This window comes from Amblyomma maculatum, chromosome 1 (assembly GCF_055883805.1).
Source record: "Amblyomma maculatum isolate TAMU_Amacu chromosome 1, ASM5588380v1, whole genome shotgun sequence".
NCBI lineage: Eukaryota > Metazoa > Arthropoda > Arachnida > Ixodida > Ixodidae > Amblyomma > Amblyomma maculatum.
This window is the reverse complement of record NC_139344.1, coordinates 352153619-352167929: the sequence shown is the minus strand read 5'-3', so window position 1 is coordinate 352167929 and position 14311 is coordinate 352153619. Positions and strand designations below refer to the sequence as shown.

General features: G+C 42.7%; 1 protein-coding gene across 5 annotated transcripts in view; it reads right to left on the bottom strand.

Annotated features, from left to right (window-relative positions):
* LOC146207776 (uncharacterized) overlaps positions 1–14311 on the bottom strand; it is a 74237-nt gene that overhangs the window by 17397 nt on the left and 42529 nt on the right. For all 5 annotated transcript variants that reach the window (XM_084590350.1, XM_084590359.1, XM_084590384.1 and 2 more), the window contains 6 exons: positions 12095–12135; positions 6992–7108; positions 6750–6872; positions 5081–5313; positions 3696–3810; positions 610–687 (listed from right to left, as the gene is read on the bottom strand). In XM_084590350.1, the coding sequence (XP_084446476.1) occupies positions 610–687; positions 3696–3810; positions 5081–5313; positions 6750–6872; positions 6992–7108; positions 12095–12135 (707 nt within the window). The remainder of the gene's footprint in view (positions 1–609; positions 688–3695; positions 3811–5080; positions 5314–6749; positions 6873–6991; positions 7109–12094; positions 12136–14311) is intronic.

The following is a 14311-nucleotide window of genomic DNA, read 5'->3' as shown; positions in this document are numbered from 1 at the left end:
GTGGATTCTTATGCAAGTAAATATAGCACGCATATGTGAAGCCTGAATAAAGATAGCCGGTGTGGGCGATACAGACATATGACTGAATCTAGTTCACTATAATCCGACAGCGTCCCCATTAAAGTCAAAAGATCAGCTGATCTAGAGACTCGTATTACATCTTGTCTCCATTTGCAAACGTTGGATGATGACGATGATGATACCAATGGAATCTGGCGGCGGCTTTGAGTACTAGGCACTGCGCTCGCTGTTTGCGCACGCGGAGAAAAATTATGCGTTCACGTCCGTTTGTTATCGCTCATTATGTGCTCCTGATATACAAAATAACTTTCGGTGCCCTTGTTAGTGCCATCATTGCTAGAATTTCTTGCTTATTTCCTGAATTCGTAATTTACATGTTCCCAGCAGTGTTCCACGAACCTGCTACTTCATTTGGGTAGCTCAAACATATCAACCTCGAAGTAACAAAATTCACAATTTAACTAAATTTTCAGCTGCATGTAGGACTTCGTTATATCGAGATTCGACTGTATTGTTATAAGTGGGTTTGACTGTGTATGAAGTCCCTGCCAGTAAGACAAAAAGTGAAAATGCCGAACGAACACTCACTCTCGAAGTGTCGTGATGATGCGGCCCTTGCCACAGAGGCCCCCTCTGAGAGAGTCCAAAATCAGAATGTAGGCCATGCTGAAAGAGAACACAGGAACCAGTCAATAGAGTTCAATTTCTGGGAAGAGCTATAGCAGCTGGACAACAAAGAAATTTAGGGTCATCACGAATGTAGCAACGGCCTATTACCAGCCGCCAACAGGAACCCAGGAGGGTTTCGAGCTCTACGTATGTTACTGAAACTTTCAATGCAGATTCTCCAAAGTTTTTCGATCTTTTGTGTTTATTCAATTTCGCTGCTGGCTAACATTTTTGCATCAACCAAAACGAATTTTATATTTTCCCATTTCAGGACTTCCATTCATGCAAGCAACATTTCATGTGATATCCCGAGGTGCACATTACTAATACTTGCTATGTGTTTCCTAAAGGCCATCCAAGGCATCGTCATTTGGTGCTGTAACAAAAATGTTTGATTGAAACCAATTTTGGTTTTAATTTTGTTTTTTTTTTCTTCTTTGTAACTCTTTTCCTAAATTCTGAAAAATTATAAAAACGAAGCCAAAGAGATAGCCCAAGGAATACAATGCACCAGGGTAATTCCCTGCCAACTGATCCAGGCTCTGCGCTCGACCCTCTTCAATTTTTAAAAAAATCACGGCCTATTGTGTTACTATGAGGAACATATCACAACTTAGTTTTGTTGGAAAACATTTTTTTGGCCCGTGGCTGCCATTTCAAGTTTACAAGTGACAGCAAAACCTACTCAGAGAAAACAATTTGTAAAAAAAAAAAAAGAAAATCAACATTTCAATGCATAAATGTCAAATTTATTTAGAACAAATAAAATGCATCACAATTTCATATGCAGCAAACTGAACTAACTCTGTCATATTTTTGTTTAAGCATAAACTATATAGGAAGGTACAAAAAGTTGAAATTTAGAAAATTTTGTCTGATTTTATATTCTCACAGCAGTCAATTCCTTTGCTGCATCTCAATTTACCCGTATCTCAAGTTACCTTGCGGGGCATGGCAGAATATGCCTCAAGGAGCCAATTTTCACGCATTTAGATTTTTTTTTTTTTTTTTTCAGATAACCCTTACGTCGTTTGCAAAATCTCTGAATTATGTTTTAAAGTTCTACGCCTTCAAAAAAAAAAAAAACTTAGAGAAATAGCTGAATTGACTTATCTGAGAACATAAAAATTGACAAATAACTTCAACATTTCACCTTTTTTTGCCTTCATCCATGGTTTATATTTAAACAAAAATTTGCTGCATATGAAAGCACAATCCATTTTACTTGTATAAAAGAAGTTTGATAGCTGTGCATTAAAAGCTTAATTTAAAAAATTTTGTTTTTTCTGCCACTGCTTGAAAACATCAACAGTGTGCTGTGCGAGCGACAATAAGTGCGCAATGAGATTGATGTGAAGTGCATGAATTCTATGTAAGGTATGTGACGTACACGCTAACAGGTGTGACACAAATATGTTGACATTGTTGAGGTGTACGATATGTACAATCGTCATGCGCCGATAACATGCATGGCTTCTATGTTCCAGGTGACTAATCAGGCGTGGAAGCAGGCTCGAGCATTTTGGAGCAGCTCAGGGAGCAGTAATAAACCCACTTTTGGAGCACCTTTGGAGCAATGAAACCAGAACTTTGGAGCACTCGAAGTATATTTTGGAGCATGTTTTAAGGCTTAAACACTTTTATTAATGGAAAATTTCACTTCCTAACATCAAACATACCCAATTTGAGTACTTTCTAATCCATGTTCAACACTTTGCTGAATACATACACATCTCTGACAAGACATGACTAACAGCCAAAACATGTACACATCCTTAAAATAACACTACTGACCTGAGCAACAATTTGGAACAGACTACACCTCATAACTGAACACCCAACTTTAACTTAAAACTTTTCACTATTTTTATTTGATAAATTCAAAAGTGGAGTCTACCACATTGATGCGCTTCAGCACAGCCACTAGTTTCGAGGTAACATCGATGAGCAGCACATTTTTGCTATCTTATGCATATCCTCTCGATCCTATATCTGTTCTGATAAATTTCTGGGCAATGGTCAGTAGTGTCTTCGGGGAGGATGGACGGCACTGAATGGTAGACTTTTCCTCCTTCAGAATTTTTACTTCACGGCCTTCTGCCAGCAGCTGCTCACATTATCGCTTGAGCAACGATGGGGGCTTCCTTAATTTCAGCACACTGGCGATAGGCCCTGTATGACGCTCCAGGTTTTTTTAGGAACACTTTTAGCGATTGACATCTAAGTGGCATCACCTTCATAACAGTTCAAGTATGCTTTTGCCATGCATAGGCATGACAGCCTCGTAAGTGTACATGCTTGGTTTCACAGTAGAACTATTAGAACAAGTCCTGCAGTTCTTAGTGGCTGGACAAGCTTTCAAAGGCTCATGGTAGTTTGCGGTGTCTGCTTTTCTCGCTGCTCTATGTTCCCTCACCACCAATAAATGATTCAAAAGGCTGGGAGAGAGCACTATGTCCCGTAGTACACAGAGCATTTTTTCAGTTAATTTCCTCTGGTCGTTTGTGGCTTATTTTAAATTTCCATGTGAACATTCATTGTGCTCCACAATTTTTTAGTGTATGGAAATTTTATATGTATTAGGCAAAATTTGATGACAAAGCATCGAGGCAGCCGGTTCGGAGCAATTTTTGGGCAATATTGAGTTTTGGAGCAGGATGGAGCAGAATGGAGCACCCCTGACTAATGTGCGGCATCAGTGTGCAACGTGATTGATGAGACGTTAGTGACGTCAATGTGCCAGATGTGCGATGCGTGAAATAAGAGTTGTGATGATGGGTGCATGATGCGACTGACACGATATGCACAACCACGTGTTGCAATACCGCACCGTGTTTTTAAAGGAGCTCAAGTCCAAAGCACGTGCGCATTGTAGCAACACATAAAAGAAAGGTACAGTTGTGCAAGCAGCAGGGTAGGCTCAATTTGCCATTTCCCTTCTGCATCCAGAAGCAAAAGACAGAGCTGCTGCCAAGCGCAGTTGGCAGGTTCTGAATGCAACTTACTCTGACTGAACCTCGCCTGAACCCTTGGACTGTTGTGGACTGCCGGTTTCCTCCAGCTCCGTACCGTCGTCCGGGTCCGACTCCAGCACGCTTTCTCCATCATCGAGGGCACCCTCTGAGCGAGATACCCACCACAAAGAAGAGCTCAAGGCAAAGAAGCAGTTGAGAGCAGCAGAAAAATCATTCCCATTACTTTTTCTTCTAGTGTGTAGCTCACTCAAACTATAATGCCCTGATATGCTGTGTCATAATATGCTGTAAGAGCACAAAGAGGAAGGGCATCGTTAAGGGGTTAAAAGGTCCTAAGCTCACAAGAGGTATCGCAGTTTTATGAGGTTATACAGGAGTTAAACTGAGCGCAAAGAATAGGTACAAAAGCGGGCTAATGCATATCGCAAACAGTTTCTTCTGAGATAAAGAGCGATTTTTCATATTAAAAGAATGCTAATTTTACCACGATTCAATTCTTTTCCATTTCGAGAGGTGGTGGAACTTGCACGAAGCAGTTCTCCTGAAATCAATACAAAGTTTTGATTACTGTATTATCCTTGCGTAATGAATCTATACTTTTTTTCCCAGGAAAGTTAATATTGATTAAAGATGGTTTGGTTTGGTTTGTGGGGTTTAACGTCCCAAAGCAACTAAGGCTATGAGAGACGCCGTAGTGGAGGACTCCGGAAATTTCGACTACCTGGGGTTCTTTAACGTGCACTGAAAGAGGCAGATTCACTATGCGGGAAAAGAACAGTTTACAATGAATTTTTGCAAGAGCAGACATTTCACAGCACTACGCAGATATAGTAAAAACCACAATAATTCGAACTCGGCTAATTCGGAATCCCAGACAATTCAAGGGTTTTTTGCAGTACCACATTTTCCAATGTAAATCTGACCAGGTAATTCGAACCAGCCGCCTGCGCCAGCCCGGTTAATTTGAGGATGCTATGCGGCAACGCTCGATCCACGTTTCACTGCAAACCCTGCGAAACGACGGTCCTACGAAGCCGCGAGGCAAAGCCACATAGCGATGGCAATAATTTATAGGCGACGCGCCCGAGCCGGAGCACTGTAGGCACCAAAATCGGTCCATAGCGTGGCCCGCCTAAATGCGCGCCTGCGGAGGAGAAGACGCGCTTCACTGCAACGCAGCGGGAATACAGTAGCCGACGGATTTTTCGGACTCCAATAATTCGGACTTGCACGATACTGCCCTCTTGGTGGCAATGCCGAACCCCTGCTACGGTGACATGGCTCACTCGACACACAAACACACATTGAGAGCTGTGCTCTCAAACATTGATGAAGTAGAGTAAATCCTGTCCAGGAAATGATTTCTTGGAGGCAGGAGTGCAAATCTTGCAATTAATTGACAGGGAATCACGTACCAGGGGTCTTGGGGCTGGCTGCAGGACTCTGGCTGTCGGCCAGCAACGTGTGGTCCTCGGCAGGTGGCGCCACCTCTTTGGGAGGGCAGACGCGGGCCACCTGACCCGGGAAGCACAGAACTGCTAGGAACCAATGGGCATTCTGGTTGATGGGTACCACAATGAAGTCCTTGGCAAAGATGTCCACGTGCCGCGTCCACGTCCGCACGTTACGGTGCCGCCGAGCCGGCAGTCTGTAGTTGTTAAATGTGAGGCAATGCACCTTCTGCTATTGCTCAAAGTTTGCAGCTTTAGGTACATAAGAAAGACACACGTGAAAATAATCGAAAGTCTGAACACAAATGAAACATGCTGTCTGCTTTATATTGAATTGCAAAAACTGACATTTGAAATTTTTTTTTAATATTTGACAACTGTCGATTAGTGTGCAAACTTTTAGATCTGTCCACGGCAGAACTTTTATATTTGGGAAAATTATCTGTGAATGGTGTTTCACCTGTCAGGAACGCAGTTTAAAGGCATCCACTCCTCTGTCGTTCACTGCATGGACCGGCCACTTTCAGACAATGTGACAATGTTAGCCTTGGGATCACATGCGAAATTTCTAAAGTGGGCAGGCCGTTCCACATACTACTACTCACGATTACAATGTGAAAGCATGTATTTTTTTTATTGATACATAATGAGTTTGATGCTGAACGCCTACATTCAGGGCACTCAATATATTCTTTTATACATTTTCACTTCAATTCAGAATTGTCCCTTTATTGCTAAATATACTTTTTCAGTACTCGCAAAATCATGTCATAAAGTAGGATACTACAGTTGAATCCCGGTACAATGAACGCCGCTTCAACAAAATTTTCACCACAACAAAATATTCTGCGTTCCCCGTGAAACCCCCACGGAACTTTATGTATTAAAACTTCCTCAAAAACGAAGTACCTTGCAAGCACATGTTCGCTTCTATGATTTTTTTTTTTTTTTTTTTTTTTTTTTTTTTTTTTGCGAATTTGCGCAGCTGAGTGGCCTATCCGTCTTGTCTTTCTTCAGAAGGTGGGTGCTGGAGAGCGACTTTCTCATTCCCACCGTTCATTTATTTGCACTGCAGACTGCTAGGGTGGGTGGCGCTCGGAGGAAACAACTTTATTTAACGCATTGCATTAAGCGTTAAAAATGTCCTGGGCCAGGGTCACCAAGGCCAACTGATCTTGCAGCTGGTCAGAGGCTAACCAAGCCCACCACGTTGGGGGAGGAGGGTGTGGAAAGTGAGGGCGACAGGTAATGAAAAGATGCAATGCTCCAAGTTTGCATAGTGTTCTGGGCAATTTGGGCATGCAGGGGAATGTATGATTCTGTACAGAAAAGATCGGGCAGGAGTAAGCAGTGTATTTAGTTGTATGCGTCTAAGAATGCGCATTTGCCAAAGATAATAGAAGTAAACTATCACGAACTAGAAATTCGCGCCTCTCTCTAATAACGGCAGGCAAGCAGCCTCAGTTGGGCCTATCGCCACGCGTTCCGCTGTTCGCGCTTCATTTGACGCCAATAGTACATATGTTCGCAACACTAAAGCACATAAGTCGAGAGTAAATGTGATCCTTCCTTTTTCTTCCTGAGCGTTTGAGGCAAGGGACTGTCAGCAGCAAAAAGAGAGGGTAACACTCACGAGAGGCCGGCCTGTCCTGGCGCCCGTGGTTGAAGCCGCTGGGTCAGGCGTGGGTAGAAGAAGGAGCTGAAGATGTGCGTCCGTTGCCTCACATCCTCGCTGAGCCGCTCTAGCAGAAGGTATCTGCCGAAGGGCGGAAGAAGGTGGGTTGGGGGCAATACCAGTTAGTGTCGCTCGCCACAGCAGGTCGGCCCCATGCCTTACTAAAGCCATCACCGGTGGAAAGCAAGGCCGCCACTCACTTGAGGTAGAAGTCTATAATGACGTCGTTGAGGAACTGGCCCTCCCGCAGGCAGCGGAGGTCGGCACTGTGGACGGTGATGCCACCCGTCTTGGGCGGGGCAGGGTACACTAGCAGCCTGCAAAGGGCCCCCCATCGGTCAAGAGCTATGCACAACACAGCACACTCCATGAAAGGAATGCAGACTGGCAGAAAGTAGAAAAGCAGCAGCAACAATGGTAAGAGTGACGCATACTACTTGCATTGCAATTCTGCAAAAAACAATGCGCACATACAAAAAAAGAAAAAAGAGAAAGAGAGACAGACTAGTGCTGCATAGCATTAGTACTCGTTTTGCATTCCCATATGAACATTTAATGGAAGAGCAGATCCACGAGAAAAGAACTGTGAAAAAAAAAAAAACAAGATTTACAAAATCTAGAAGAACTATTTTTCTATATATGCATGCAAAAACTGCACTACTTTTGTGACACACAGCTGTCATCATCCTATACAGTGAACTCTCGTTACTACGAACACCACATTAACGAATTTTTCAAATTAACGAATTTTTTTAATAATCCCCAGCAGATTTGCTATGTTCTTAATGTAAAAATATTTCAGAATTACGAATTTCAATATAGCGTATATTTCAGAATAACAAACATTTTATTTCTATAATTTTGGAACATCAGTATTACGAATTCATCTAAAATTAACAGCACCGCAGCTTGAAACTCTTGCGTGAAAAAGAAACCGCCGTTTCTGTGTGTATGGTCCTTTTGGGCTGTAGCTATAATCATCAGCACATCTAGTACCAGCTCCTAGCGCTACCACGAAGCTTTGGTTTATTACGCAGTAGCCAGCAGGCCTAGCGGCCTGAGTTTTTTTCTTGTGTGTCATACGCAGGTCGGTAGTTTGTGCGTTCGAGTGTGCTGGAAGATTTTTTTTTTTTTATGCCGCATATTAACTTATTGCAAAGTTTGTGCGAGAGCGATGATATTAGCCAGCAAAGTGTTAAGAAGATATGAATGCAGCCGCTTTCACTGCAAGAAATCGATGCAGGGAAAAAGCGATTCGGCCTCTACAGACAGGTAGCATCGTAGCATTGCCCCATCGACTGCCGCAATCATTTTGAAAGACCGAGACAAGACTTTAAAACTTCATGGAGCATTGAAGATGAGGTCATATTGAACTCATGTTTTTATTGCTTATTTTTTGCATATGGAAAAAGTCTGTACTTTCATTGCTCAGTGCAATCACGCATGCGACGAGGTGTTCCGCAAAGTAGAATGTGTATGTGCTGTAGTGGTTTAATGTAGTGCACGGTCGTGCTTGCTGCACGTGGCAGAAGAAAATAATTGGTTTCTTTTAATAAATCAGCTTTGGAGTTAGTGCAACATTTTCATTCGAGGTTTTGCTTGTCTACACACATGCCCACTGCCAAGGTAAGATCATTTGCATACGTAGGTTTGACAACTGACTTATAATCCCAGATTTTTCATTACAACGATATTTCAAAATAACGAATTATTTTTGCGGTCCCCCGGGATTCGTTATATCGAGGTTTGACGATCGCTGCCATCTTGGTCTCATTCGAAAGACCAGCTTTTCCTTTTTAAATTTCACGCCATTGCAGCATGTTTGCACTTAATGGCTGAGAAGGAAAAGCACACCGAAAAGATGTCACAATGTGTGCCGCTGTTCTTTAGTTGGCGCACGACTGAACTGCGCCGACCGGTTCGCTGACGCTCTTCCTGTCATCTGCTGCGTGTCCACTGCCAGGCAGTGATGCCAACAGTAGGATTTAACCCTAGATCTAGGGCTTTTCATTGTCGTTTAGAGATCTAGCGTCATTTTTTTTTTTTTTTTTTTAGATTTAGAAATTTTTTTGTGCTTTGCAGTCATTTGGCTCTGTGCACCTCGATAAAAGGTGTAGAGTGTATAATGAATGCTCTCTATGAGCAAAAATTAAGATACTGTTGATTGCTGGCCTTTGCAGTCTTACATAAAACATGGGTGACGACTACCACACCTATGTAAGCAGTTAACAGTTCGTGCGGCTTTGATACATGCCAATGATGGCTGCTGCAGTGTTAAGCAAATATCAATGAAACATTGAGCCCTCTGCAGCACGTCTAGTTTAGCGCTCAATGCATACTTTTATTCCTCCATGTGTGCTGCCGGCTTTAGCAATGGCAACCCTTGGATGAGCAGCTGGTAAATGTTGAATGAAGTATGAAGAACGCTGTAGTTTGCGACGAAAAATGTTTCGTACATTAGAAAGCTGATTTCAAGTAAAAGAACGGCTACCAACAAATAAGAATACTAGCATGTGGTGTACTTCAAAAGCTGACTCCTACTATATTGGTGTGCTATATATTTTGCTTTTTTCTACTGAAAAGCTTGTGACGCATGCTATTAGAAAAATTTGACACTGATCCCTCTTAATGGCAAGAAAAGCTTTGCGTACGTTAATCCGCCCACAGGCTAACCATATGTTCATGCCTTGAGTAAGCGGAAAGCCGGAGTCAAACAGGCCCAAATTGGCCTTCTTGCCAGTCCCGGAGGGCACAACTTGTTGTTTAATTCCATGGGGAACATTTTAATGACTTAATAGTCAATAAAATTTAAATTTAAAAGCTGTGGACTTTTTTCAAGATCTAAATATTTTTTTCAGTGGTCATTCCAGGGATTCTGTGTTGACCTAAGTTGGCAACGCTGATGGCAGGGTGGTGGCACGTTTCGAGCTGCACGTCCGTGCTAATAGGAGCCACCGCTGTTGAAACGATGCTAGCGCACCGGTGGCAGAGATTAGTAAAACCGTTACAACCGATAACGAAACCGTTGGCTATCTATCTAAGGTCAGTAACAGTTGCTACTTGAAGCCACTAAGATGGAACTTTCAGGAATGTTTTATTGTGCTTTCGTCAGGAGAGGTTTTTTTCTTCTTTTTTTTTTTGTATATTTCTTCTTGTGAATTTGTTAACTTAATTACAGTGAAAATGCAGTTATGCTGCAGTTTTGTCAGCTAAGGGCCTCTTTGTTGTGAATGCACATAATGCACTGTCATCATGACACTCATGTGCAAAACGCGTAGTTTTTTGTTCTTGTTTCCATTTTCATTTTTTTTTTTCAGTGATGATAATCGCAAAATAAACCAATTTAATGCACTAAATATCTTGGTATACTCTTTGGTGTAGTGGCATCATCACATGGTGTCTGCAAATACAATTGAACAAGAATTGCACAAAAGTGTATGCATACTATTTAGTGGGAAATCTAGTATTAATTTTATATACGATTTCAGATACCATTCCTACACACAAAAAGGACCGGCACGAAACTGGGTGGAGCTGTCATACCACTTTTGAGTACAACCCCGCTATAGTAAAAATTTGGGTACAGTAAAGTGAAACTTAAGTCCCAGTTCATTGTCCATAGGTGATTATACATTTTACCCCCTTTACAGTAAAGATATCTTTAATAAAAAATTGGTTATATTAAAGTGTCTGGCCGCGGCAACGACTTCCCACGAAATGACATCGCCACACGTGCACTACCAGAAAAGCAACGAGGGGCTGCAGGACCTTGGGACTTAGTAACGAAAGTTCCAAACGCAAATGAGCACTCTTTATGTAGTTACGCCGAGGTTGCTTGCGAAGATTGTGTAGAAGACTCAACGTAAAAAAATGAGCGTGTTACACAATGCAGCACGCAGTTTTTGGCCCAAATTTTAGCCTTAATCTTGTCTCCATACACCTTATGCGCTGCTTCGAGTGGAGGGGGTATTCTCGAGGAGGCCTTGTCGGAGGAAACGCCGAGGAGCATTCATGAATACGAATCGGCCCTGGAGTGGAGGAGCGGCTGTTTTTTCCACTCCACGGAGTGAAGGTGAAGCGTAGAGTCGAGGTGCATTTGTGAATACAGCTGTAAGAGTAACTATTTTCCAGGAGGTTATAAGCGATTTTCTAATGCCCCTACATTAATAATTTTCATGTCTTCTTCAGTAAACTGCACATTTTTTATTTTTCTGGAAATGCAAATTTTGGGCTTCCAGCAAATCCAACTACAGTAACACCTCGTTACAAGAGACATGGTTACAAGAGACACTCTGTTACTAAGGACAACTTTTGCAGGTCCCTAAAATAAATTCTTCACTATTTAGAAGAGACACAACCCCGGTGTGCTCACGCAATGCAGCTGACTCGTACCACCTTGAGTCGTAACAACTCGTATGTGCGGCAGCTTAGATTTCCCTATCTAAATTCTGTTCCATATGAGTGTTCTTTTTGCTGCAATATGTCAGGAACCGAGGAGTGCCTCGTCCCACTCGGAAGTAAAAATACCCCGTTGTTTCAGTAGCACAGGAACGTGATGACAGTGGCTGAAACAACGGGGACATTTTTACTTCCCAGTCAAGAGGAGGCACTCTTCTGTTCCTGACATATTGCAACAAAAAAACACTAATATGGAACAAAATATAGATAAGGAAATCTAAACTGCCACACATATGAGAGTTGGGAAGAATTTTTGGTTTGGTTACAAAAGACAGCTTTTTCGGGTCCCTTGAGTGTCTCTTGTAACAAGGTTTTACTGTAGTATGTCCTGGCACCTATGAAAGATAGGACCATAACTCTTATTTTGGCATGTAACTGGATGCTCAGAACATGCAATGTTGGGAGCAAATGTTTAATTAAGGCTCATAAGTTTTTTTAAATGCGCTAGATCTTGTTTGCACATTAGGCACTATATTTGTATTTCGAGCTTTAATATCTTTTGAGATCACTTATAGTGAAAAAATTGTAAAACTATTTTCAACATTCTTACTAGAATTGAACCATGAGCCAGTCGTGATCCTTTACAGTATGCTTCTTTTTTTCACTGTTCCTGATAACTACAGGGCGTTCATTAAATGCATCTTGAGAACTAATCAATCTATTATACGAACAATACAATTTGGCACTGAAAACATTTTTTTCTCTATAAGCAGTCTTCTGCTTGATTAAACCCCCCTAAGGGGGTACCAGTGAACACAAATACGCACTTCTGCAGATAAACACCTGTGCCTGGGGTCCCTCAAAGGAACAAAACAAGGAGCGCAAAGCCACACTAGTAGACTCACTTTATATTTGGTCCCGAGGAGCGCTCCTCTTGTGGTAACCCCTGCATACATGAAGACAAGAGCATTAGGTTACGGAGTCTTGATAAATTCCCAACCACAAACACACACACACACACAAGTTCAACAAAGGACATGTCAATACAAACACTGGGCTCGCTCCAAGAACTACCGTATAAACCGCATTATTAGTCGAATGAAATAATAAGTTGACCCCCTTACCTTGAAGTGAAAAAAAGAAAAAGAAAAAAAAAAGAAAGAAAAAAAGGTGGAGAAGTGCACATATTTACATCGGCTGTGTCCCTGCATCACCGGAGCTACGATCTCACTCCAAACTTCTTGCTGCTTGCCACCTCCTAGAGTGTGTCATCTAATTCCACCAAGCGCGTTCATTACGCAGCATTTCTTGAAAGGCTGCATGTGAACAGCTGATCTTGTCTGCGGCACCGCACGCCGAATTGTCGCTGAGAGAGCAGCCATGTTGCCATTCGCTTCGGCGAGCATCACTTTTTCTGGAAAGCCACTGTAAACTGCCTCCACATGCCATTATTCATCGCAAAAGACGCATTTTATACTCTCATAGGTCGAACGAAAGAGCGTACGCAAAAATAAATGTTCTTGGTACAAAAAAACAAAACGCCAGCAACTGCAGGATGTCGATACGGTTTTCGCTGTCCGTTCACAAGCAGGCACATCACTTGCTGCCAAACTGTGCCTCAAATTCTGCTATACACCGCTATATAAGATGAGGGGTGACTTTAGCTTGCTTATTTGAGAAAAAATCTCTACCTAATTTCGGTTTATACAGTAGTGCACATTCTTAGTTCGACATGCGCTATACTCCGTTTCATATATCAGGTGCAACACAGCGAAAGCCATGCGAGAAAAAAAAAAAGGAGGCGTATCACTACGCACTCCTTTTGTGGCCGAGTGGTTCCTGCGGAAACAGGCTCTATTCCGAGCATACACGTTTGCAATAACTTGCTTCGCGTGCCTAGACATCTTCGCAGTGCGGATCATGTAGAAAAAATGCGTGCCGAAAAACCATTTTCTCAAAAAGAGATGCGCAGCGCGGAGGGCACAGCCAGCAAGGTTGTGGGGCAGCGAAAACGCGACATGAACGAAAACGACATAAAAAACATAAAAATTCACCGAATCCGATCCTTTCTCCCTAAAAAGGGTGCTCTTTATGAAGTTGATGGCAAATGTAAGATGTATTAAGCTTGCAGACAAAATAACTATTATTTCCTCTCGTCAAGAGCAGGCACTATTTTTCATCGCGGATGCGGAGAGCGTAAACAAGAGCTGTAGCTTTGGCAGCGTAGCACTTGATGTATGAAACGGAGTATAGATCAGGGCTCCTCAAGCTAGCCAAGTTCCTTAGAATGCTTTGTGGGTTCGTATTGAGAACACTTCAACCCTACTTCCTCACCCAAATGGGGCAGCATACTTGCAACTGTCCACGTGCAGCAGCCTCGGCAATGTGTGTCCCGTACACAATGAATGCCACCTTCTGAGCATCCTCTTTGCCTCGCACGCTCTTCTAAAAGTAACCCCTGTAAGTGCATCCTCATCCGAAAGCCGAATTAGGTGACGTTCCTATTTGCACACATTATATCGGCGCGAGAAAGGGCTGGCAACTGCTGAAAAACGAGTGGCCAAGACACACGAGTGAGTCAGCATGGACAACAAGCTCGAGGCAAGGGGAGGCGAGCCTGGCCCTAAAAAGGCAACATTACAGCAACGACAAAGACACCCTTGGCAAGGCAGCTGAGTGGCAGCACTTGAGCATGCAATGGTGGGCGACAAAAGGCAACTAAAAGAGAGTAGGAAAAACTAGGGAAGCACCACGGCCACAGCAAGCAAGGAACCAAGGCAGACTGAGGGCAAGGATGAGCCAATCGGCTGGACACAGGCAGCATCATGAGCCAAACCACAGCCCGAGAAGACAACAACCTGCAGCTTCCCAGCAAACCTTCGGACCTCATGCAAACCAAAGATTGAGTGAGTCCGGTACATGACCAGTAGCCAAGACTACCAAGACTATGCAACCAACCACTGCATTTCTCACAGGCAATTGCTATAGGATGCTATAGGACAAATGGGATGCTAGATGATGCTTAAGGATAAAATGGGACGCTAAAGGATGCTATAGGGTGCTATAGGGCAATGAAATGGGATGATATAAGGGTGCTATAGGATATATATAGGTTTTAAAAT